General features: G+C 42.9%; 1 protein-coding gene across 1 annotated transcript in view; it reads right to left on the bottom strand.

Moving 5' to 3' along the window:
* Positions 1 to 2,136, bottom strand: part of kcnh5b (potassium voltage-gated channel, subfamily H (eag-related), member 5b) — a 43,327-nt gene extending 41,191 nt beyond the window's left edge. Inside the window, exon 1 of the mRNA XM_058379744.1 lies at positions 1,844 to 2,136. Coding sequence (XP_058235727.1) covers positions 1,844 to 1,916 — 73 coding nt within the window. The 5' untranslated portion in view covers positions 1,917 to 2,136. The remainder of the gene's footprint in view (positions 1 to 1,843) is intronic.
* Between the last annotated feature and the right edge of the window lie 7,864 nt (positions 2,137 to 10,000).

The raw sequence follows: 10,000 nt of genomic DNA, 5'->3' as shown, positions 1-10,000 counted from the left end.
GCAGGAGAACACAACGGCACTGGACAGCAGGAGTTATAGTGGCCCTGTACGTGCAAAATGCGTTAACAAAACAAAAACACACAATCACATTCTGTAAACACTCCATGATTAACTGAGTGAACATTAGGGTCCTGGCTGAAGGTAAGGTGTTTTGCATACTGTATGTGGACATTAATCTCAACCTGTTCATTTTCACAGCTCCTTACAATAAATCTGTCGTGTTTAACTGGTCATTGTTTTAACTTGGTCTGGTCAAAAATTACTGTTACTGAAGGTGTTTCCAGGGAGAGAATGACTTCTCTAGCCATCGTCTTCTTGCCTTCTTCAATCAGCTATCAATCACATGACCAGTGAGGAACGTACTTTAGTGGCTTGTGTGAAAGAACCAAAACCATTTAATACATTTTAATGGGTTTAAATCCCTATAATTAAACGCAGGAATCCAGGCTGTGGTGTATAGTGAGATTCTCTGTGCCCTGCTCTCTCTCTCTCTCTCTCTCTCTCTCTCTCTCTCTCCTCCATTATGAGAACTCTGAAGCAGCCATCTCATTTGGAACAGACTATAACGGCAAGTCGAAACGTTTTACAGTCATGCAGACGTACATGCTCGCCATATAACCATATATTGTTAAGCAGCAAAAGCTTGCAGAAGTGCCCAGATTAATTTATCACAGTATTATTAACTTGTACATTTTAAAAAAAGGAAAAGAAAGAAAGAAAAAGACAATGGAGGCAGAGAGTTGCTAGAGGCCCTGAGCTTTGAGGCGGTCTCCTGAAAGACCATGAAAATGTCAAATTTTTGTCAAAGCTGCAACCCCAAATCCCCCCCCCCTTCCCCCCAAAAAATTCTCAGAGGTAAAATACATAGTAGGTGAGAATGGCTCATGTTTGTTTTCACAAATGTCACACAAAAAGAAAGAGGAAAACAGGAAGCGTGGAAAGTGGACTAAGAGTGACTAATAGCTATAAGTTAAGCCGTAAAGAAACGTAACGCTAGTCCAACCTCATTTTTTATTTTTATTTTTTTAAGTAAGCTTGAGTTGATGGTTTTGTTCGATTTCTTGGTATAAAATCCAACACTTTCCAAAACGGTGTTCCGTAGCTGTCTGTGTGATCCGGTGTTGGTTTACGGATTTTGTAGGAAGCTGTTATTGGGCGCATAACCTTGAAGCTGCACACCTGTATCTGGATAAACACAGCTAAACATCTGGATAAACACAGCTCAGGTTTAACAATAAACTCAACTGAAGCCCAGACTTACAGGACTACACGCTGCTTCAGTGCCCTGATTTTAAGCTCTGAAATGTAAACTTTCACATAATTAAAAAAAAAAATGATCCAAGGTGAATCATGTCAGATCTTGTGCCCTTGGTCCGGCACAAACAGGTCAGTATCAGTATGAGTACTGACCAGAACCACACACATTATATCCCTGCATCTCTCACACTGACCTTAGTGCATGAGCATCCCTGCGGTTCTACACTTCACTGTACTTCAGAGATTTCACTGAAACAATACCCACAGCCTGCAGTTATGTAAGTCTGGATAAGACAGGAATGATGCGCCACATCTGTTTAAACCACTCCAAAAGTTGGGGTGGCAAAGCTGTGAGGCACGTGCCACCCCTGATTCAACTCCTCATTAATTATTCAATAGATTCTTCAGCACTGTGTGAGGGTGTATTTAATGACTTAGTTAAAGCATTTTATTTAATGAAAAAAAGGGAAAACAAAACGCAGCTCACCAAATGCCAGGAAATAAAATAAAGCACGCGCGCTCAAGCATTAAAATCTGGAGAACTTGCAGGTTGTGAATCAAATAAAACCTTAAACATGCTTCTCACCGCTCGAGCGCCGGACAATGTTCTCCAAGAAAGTGTTCTGTGGCGCCACGAGCCCTCGCTTTCCGCCGGGCATCGCTGCTGCTCGCGCTTCAGCGGAGAACCCTTTCGCGCTGCTCGCGCGCCAAGCGGACACGGTCGCGTGCGGCGTGAAGCGCCGGGACGGTGAGGCTCGTGCTCATGGTAACGCCCCGCGCGCTTGTCCCTGTCTCTTCTGTGTGTAGCACTTTAATTAAAAAAAAGAAAAGAAAACAACAATATAAAGGCGCAGTCCGCTCCCTCTCCGAAGCTCAGGGCGACTCCGGCCGCTGGGGGGAGAAACAACTGCAGGCGCATGCGCGCGCACACACACACACACACACACACACACACACACGCGCGCGCGCGCGCGCGCTCGCGCGCGCACCTACAGCGCTGCCGGTCGGGAGATCGAGCTCTCCAGCGCGTGAGCAAGAGCGCGCTTTAGCTCTGTCGCGCTGTTTCTGGAAACTTCTGCGCACGGGATGAAAACGAGGCGTGCGGATCAAGGCGCGGCACGTGCGAAGGGCGAAAAAAGAGGCTTACATCTTAAATGCTCTAGTTAAGGCGTATTTTGTGTTTCATTATGCGTTTAAGGTTTTAATAATAAGCATTTTTTTTGCATTCTGTATGATCACGACTGCTGCATTCTTGTTTTTTTTATTTGCTCAATATCTTTAATAACAAAACAACTTCATGTCGCTAAAATCCTCTGAGCATGTTTTACCGGGATTTGTCTGCATTTTTAGTAAGTGTGTGTTTATTTCTGGAGAATGAAACGTCTATCCAGTTGGTGAAAATTCTCTATTTTCCTCATTAGGGTAGTCTGTGGTCGATGATTTGTTCACATTGTTTACATTTATTGTCTTGAAGTGTGTGACATCCTCCACCTGTTCATTCACCTCTACAGGTGTGAGTTCCACTTTAAACCCAGAAAACCTCTTCAGTGGTGAATGAGATTAAACTCCCTCGTAGCTGTTATGTACTTTAGGGCAAAAAGGTACTAAACTGAACCCTGTCTTGTCACCTGGTGCTGTAAAGAACACACCGTGTCTAGCTTTAGCATGTAGTGTGTAGTGTAATGGATATTTATACCTATATTACCTATATTATATTATATACATATATTATGATACCTATATTTTTTGTAACCCTAAATAATCTATAAATTTAGACTAAATCCAAATCTCCATAATAATAACAATGTATTTTGAAAGTTACCTGGATTATTATGATTTAAAAAAAAAAAAAAAACTCACATATGCTCATCAAATAAAAATACCCCATTGCTATTTCAAATTTATTTATTTATTTATTTAAAATTTATTTATTCTGTACAACAGTTTCAGAATTTCTAGAATTTTCCTGTTTCCATTTTTTCTTCCACCTCCCCATTGCCTGAATGAATACAATACACTTGCTTCCTTTTTTCTTTTTCTTTTTTCCCCCCTCTGTGTTGATTCTGGGAATTGTATTTGTAGTCTTGGAAAGTGTGTGTATTCTTAGAAACCTGTGACAAATGTAATTAATCAGCAATACTGAATCATCTCCAGCTCACATCCGTGTGAATTGGACTCGGTTCTTTGGCAGTAAAAAAAAAAAACAAAAAAAAAAAAACAGTGCAAAAGTCGATGTAAAGGTGGAGAAAACCCGAGATGGTGAAAAGATTGAGATGAGAGGTTTGTAGTAGAGTGATTGATCCAAACACAACATCATAAAACTGTTGAAATAAACAGATTGATATTAGATACGAGGCGATTCATCTGTGTATTGTGTTGAATAATTAATTGACCCTCTAAATGTCGCTGGCACGAGGGGTTAGTGACCTTACTGTACCCTCACAGACTGATAACAAGCCCTACAGTCATAGTATTCTTCTCTCTCTCTCTCTCTCTCTCTCTCTCTCTCACACACACACACACACACAGACACTTGCATATCACAGCAGGCCTCCATTTTTCTGCATTGACTGCAGCACTAATTGGCCAGCGAGCTCGTCTCCCTCTCTGACCGTCGAGCAGATTTAGATATCAAAAGGCCTCAGACATCAAACGCCTAATGTGCCTAAAAATAGATGAGTCGATAAGTCAGTGGCCTTGGCATCTCAGCGAGTGAGAGAGAGAGAGAGAGAGACCCTGCACAAACAGAAACAGCTGTGCAGCAATGACATTAACACTCTGCATAATACAGTAACTTTATCACAACATAACAAAAGGAGAAAAACAGTATGTGTATTTATCTGAGAAGGAGAAGTGGTCAAGCAGCTTTACAGAAATCCAGATGTGGGTTTAGATCAACAAGCCAGAGGCACAGTGGCAAAGAAAAGCTCCTTGATGAGAACGCAAATATGAATACAATTTACGACATTTAGCGGATGCCCTTATCCGGTTTAACTCATTTTATACAAGTAAGGGTTAAGGGCTTTGCTCAGGGGCCCAACAGTGGCAGCTTGGTGGACCTGGGCTTCAAACTCACAAATGGTCAAATGTCTTGACCATTAAGCTACCACACCCCCATGAATTCATCCTCCATTAGTTGTCATGCAGAGTATGACTGAAGTCTTCACCGCTGTTGTCATGTCCAAGATCAAGACGAGGTCTCCCTGGGGTCTGGGACCAGGTCAAGTTTCTTTTCAAGGCCATGTCTTTTCTTCAACACACACATTAAGCATTTGGCCATTTCTCAAACTTTTGATCGACACCAAGACCATATTTAGAGATACCGAGACCAATGCCCAAGACCGAATAAGTCCAACTACAAATGTTGATAAATCTGAGACAATTCCAAGTCAATACAGAAAACTACCTGGAGTACTACTGGGAACATAAGTTTAACATCCAGTTTAGCATTTGCACAACCACACAGATTCTGAGCGCATTTTATCTTCAGCTGAACTTCCTTTAACCTTTTATGGTGTTAATAGCAGTATATTTGCTCATCTGTGTGTGGAATTCAGATAGCGTTTCCCTCAGTGCCAGCAGCATTGTGTAAGACATAGACCAGGCATTGTTTCTGAGGCATTAGGAACGAATACTTCTCTGCTTTTTTTTTTTGTTGTTGTCTTCATGCCAGCGTTAATTGCACACTAACTCTGCCCACCATTACTATCTTTAGGCTAACAGTCAAGATCCACACAAACACAACGCTCAGCTCCGGAGAATCTCCACACGAGGGCTTCATACCTGCCCACTAACCCACAACACCACCACAGACCTGCGGGTGCAAGAGCGTTCTCCGCGTACTCCAAACAGAGGATGTGGATGAGATTAGAGTGCAACCTTATCTCAGTGAAGGGAAAGCGTATCACTGTGAAAGTAAATGTGCTGCAGCTGGTATTTTTGTTTCGGTCATAGCCGAGTTTCCATCTCCAGATTGAACAGGTCTGGGTCACGAGCTGGAAAAGAAAAAAATATGGAGGGCAAAGCGGTGGTTAATAATGTATAAACACCCTCAGGCCAATTCAGTATTTAATTTGTCACCATTCTATACATAGAGATACATGTAATATCAGGGAACCGCAGCACCATGGACAGCTCCCAATGAGAAAATAATGGCACTTGAGCTCAAGTCCAGTCCAATTAATTACGACCGATCACCTTGAACCCTGGCTGATAAAGTAGACAGTAAATAAAATGCTCACTGAAGAAGATGAGAATCTTAGCGAATGCACATTGCATAACATCTCAACTTCCTCCTTTCACTCCTTCCCCCGTTTCTCATGGCTAGAGGCCAGTTATCACCTCAAACCGTCCCGCCGTGTTGCTAATGAGGCGAGAGAAGAGAGAGCCGACAGATGTGTGCTGGATATCTAACCTGTCAAATCTACGCCGTTTCCCTCGAGGGAGCCGGGCCGGTTGAGACGCCAAGCCCCAGTCTGCAGGTCTGTTTCACACGATAACGACAAACACCTGGAGTACAGATCGCTCCATCTTCACTCCTGACACCAGATTAAGAAAATAAACCTCCAGGGCTTGCTTGGGCACTTTGGTGTGAATGTGTGTGTGTGTGTGCGCACACCTAATGTATTTTGACTTTATATTTGGAAAGATTCCAAGCAACATGCAGGGAAGATGAAGGATAACATTCTCAGGGATAACATTAAGTTAAGTTGTCTTTGTTTGTCACATATACATTACTGCAGAGTGAAAATCTTTCTTTGCATATCCCATTCTTGGGATGGAGTCAGAGCGCAGGGTCAGCCATGATGCAGCACCCCTGGAGCAGGAGGGGTTGGGGGCCCTTTTCAAGAGCCCAACGGTGGCAGCTTGGCAGTGCTGGAGCTTGAACCTTGAGCCTTGACTACTTGAGCTACCACCGCTTATTATTACACACTTTACGTGGAAGACGCTACAGAGTTTAGCTCATAGATCCCAAACGTTTTTTGTCATTGCAACTGGTTTGAAAAACTAATCGTCTCTGGACGTATGAGCCACTCGAGATTTCAATTCTCTGAGACTAACGATAAAAAGGGAGGCAGCTCTCTCGAGATGAGAAAAACTCTGAGTCGTTCAGCTCGTCACGTCTGGAGAAAGAAAGGTTGTTTACTGTACATTTGCATCCACAGCGATCCGATACGTCTGAGGCGCCTTCATCCGTCCAACGAGGCGGCCACGAGTCTGGTGAGTGCATTAAGTGTCTTTAAACATTTAAAACGTTCAGAGGGGCGCACAGAAGAAGTGGAAAAAGTGAGGAGGAATCCAGGAAAAGAAAGAGTAAGAATTCTGCTACTTCAGACACAACAGACTTTGTGAAACATTGATGGTTATCATGTTAAACATTTATCAAGCTCTCAAAAAACGCCGAATCTAAACAGGGTACATTTTTGGGAGCAAAGACACTAACTGCTAAGCCACAGGTCCCACGTTTATTACTAAATTACCATTTATTTATGCAAACACAAAACCCACTGGATAAATGGCACTTCCACCTGCTTTAAACCCACTGGATTATTTCTGAATATAGTTAATGATATGAAGTCGTGAGATGCCGAGTGGATCCTTTGGGAATAAAGCAGGGTGTGTAAAATAATCCTAGCGTTGTGCTTGTGCCAGAGTTAGTAAAGCAGCAGAAGGAGAGTTGATGACACTTTTTTCGGACTGGAGAGCTTTTAATATCCACATGCCTACACAACTTCCACAACATATTACAGCCTTCAGCATAAACATGCCAGGAAGCTAACAATGAGGAGGTGATCAAACAGGATAGAGGGATAGAAAAAAAACTTCGGCTAAACTGATTGTAGCGCCCGACATACGCACATCTGGAAAGTAGGAAAGAAGGAAGGGTTTGGGCAGTTGAGCAAGCAATAACACACTCGATGTTGTGCTGTAGCAGGAAATGAATGGACGATGGTCACTTTTGTTGTTGTTAGTGTCACTGTTTTCTAACTAAAGTTCTGAAAAATGTTTCCAACAAACAACTATAACAATTTTCTATGAATTAAAATGGGTTAAATCAGTTCAAAAGAAACTCTACGGTGTATCCATGTGTAAATATCTAAACAAGCTCCTGTTCTCACTCATGCTACAGCAGCTATAAACATCGTTCCCTCGTTCTTAATCACTTGATCTCGTCACCAAATCAATGATCGCCCCTGCGTTAGCTGTTGCTATGGAAACGATCCCACAATGAGCGCATTAGAATAAACCTGCGATTGATTTGCAGCTGCGCAACCATCAGAGCCGCTGTTATAGAAAATTAATCAACAGCTTCTTCTGACCTTCCGCTCAAACGTCCTGCTTCTGCACTCTTCTGTTTTTGTGTTTAGAGAAACAGTCTATAAGTGATTAGAGGTCTGTTACACAACAGCGCAGTGAGACAGCTGGTGGTGAGACAGCAGAGGCATGTGTGTGTGTGTGTGTGTGTGTGTGTGTGTGTGTGGGCCATGGCGGTTATTTTAAGGATAGAGCAGAGAAAACCTTCACCTTTCCCTCTCTAAGAGTTTCAAAATAAAATTCTCAGCTCTCAGAAATTCCCTACCATCTTTTCAAAATTCCTCTAATTCATTCCTTCTTTTCAGAATTTCCCTACTCCCTTTAATCGTTTCAGAATTAACCCCATTTCCTTCCTTCTGTTCAGAATTTTCCTACTTCCTTCCTTCTTTTCAGAATTCCCTTACTCCCTTCATTCTTTTCAGAATTCCCTTACTTCCTTCCTTCTGTAAAAACTACCTTCCATCTTCGAGAACTTCCTTGTCCAGGACACGCCTTCCTTTAGAGCTTCCTTTTCCACTTCCTTCCTTCCTTCCTTCCTCCCCCCTTTCTCCCTCCCTCCCTCCCTCCCTCCGTTCCCATTGTTTCCTAGACATGACTCAGAAACTCATGTGTTCTGATTGCAGCTGTGTTTTATTTTCAGCTTTACTGCACGTGGGTGATGATGATGATGATGTTACTGTAGAAGCACTGATCAGAGTGTGTGAGTGTGTGTGGATTAACAGTCGAGGTTTAAAAGCACTCTGATTAAGTGATATAATGAGATGTACAGAGTAACGGCTCCCACTGCGTCCTGTCTCTCTGGCACCGTTTCCTGTTTCGGGAAGACAGAGGGAGAGTCAGGAGGAATAACGCCTGCCGAGGAAAAGCAATCTGTAAATCGTGGCCCGGAGTGACCAACGTGCTGAGCAAAGGAATAAATTACAGCAGAGCTTCTTTACACCTGCACTCTAATTAATTAACCAACACTTACTGCACAATACAGAGCTCAGTGCATAAGTTTGTGCACCCTTGGCTCAATGTAAAGGTGAATAAGTGTAATGTTCTGGATTTATCTTTGACTTAAAAAAGCTAAAACATGTCTTTAAAATCCACGGTGTGTCTCGACACGTCTGTGTAAAGCCGTCACCTTGACTCCTTCCAAACTTTAACTTTCTGTCTGAATTCGTTCCCCCAAATTGGCCTCCTCCACCTTCTGAACTCGACAAGTTAATACCTCGGGAATCAGCCTGGGATCTGTGTAACAAATCCCTCCACTGCTCCCATTTCCATCTCCAGGCAAAGTTCTGCTGCCGTGATGCAAGTTTAGAGTCAAAGTTTTTCTCACAAGAGGACTAACACATGACTAACTTCTTTTCTCTGTCCCTTTAATAGGAGTGTATTAACAGTCAATGCTAAATGTCCCACTCCCGACCTCCCAGTGTTCCGAGTTGCCAGTGTGACCACTTCTTCTTTCCTGGACCTGCCTGATCCATCCAGACGCTCTACCCCTGGTTGGAGTCTCATTGCTTGGTGGTACTCACTGCTGCTGGGTATAGATTTGAGTGGTCAGCCTGTGATCCAGGGGACTGCTGTGGACAGAGCCACTCGGAGACTATCACGGCATCTCTGAACTGCCGTTGCATCGGTCAGCTTTCTGCAGGAAGTCTATAATGAACTCAGAAACTACACTGACCTACTGGTTCCTCAGGACCTATTGGTTGCTGTTGTAGAAAGGACATTATCAACATTTATGTTATTTAGTGTCCAGTGTCACACAGACGAGGATGAGGTTCCCTTCTGAGCCTGGTTCCTCTCAAGGTTTCCTCCTCAGATCATCATGAGAAGAAGATGAAGGAGGAGGAGGAGGAGGAGGAGGAGGAGGAGATGAAGAAAAAGAAGAAGAAGAATGAGGAAGAGAAGAATGAGAAGCAGAAGAAGAAGAAGAAGAAGAAGAAGAAGAAGTAAATATCATGCTATGAGTGATGCTGATGAAGCAGTTACTCTTCTCACCCAGTTGCTGGAGCATCTTTTACCACAACAATTCTCTGTTTTTTATTTATTAATAAACAGCGAGTCATACTTTCTCTGTTGATAGTTACGTTCCTTCGCTCCATCAACCAACAAAAAGACAGAAATCTTTTGAGAAACTGCAAAGTGTAGACAGACCTTAATAACTTTACAGCTTTTTCTTTCTCGAACTGTAACAAAGACTTTGGATACTTCTTCTAACACTTTCTGAGTCCATCATTTGACTCTTTGTGGAAATAAAGTTTGTGGTAATGAGCTCAGGACCTTTGTGCTCTGCTCTACAGTATTTTCCCTGAAACCCGCGCTAATGGAGAACAGACTCAAGCGTTTGCTTTTGCTTCCCTCTTGTGGCAAATTGGAGGAACTGCAGCATTAACTGCTGAAGCGTTGAGTGCAAACCTTTTTTTCCACCACATTTATT

This window comes from Hemibagrus wyckioides, linkage group LG03 (assembly GCF_019097595.1).
Source record: "Hemibagrus wyckioides isolate EC202008001 linkage group LG03, SWU_Hwy_1.0, whole genome shotgun sequence".
In the NCBI taxonomy this organism is placed as follows: domain Eukaryota; kingdom Metazoa; phylum Chordata; class Actinopteri; order Siluriformes; family Bagridae; genus Hemibagrus; species Hemibagrus wyckioides.
This window is presented reverse-complemented; position numbering and strand designations above follow the sequence as displayed.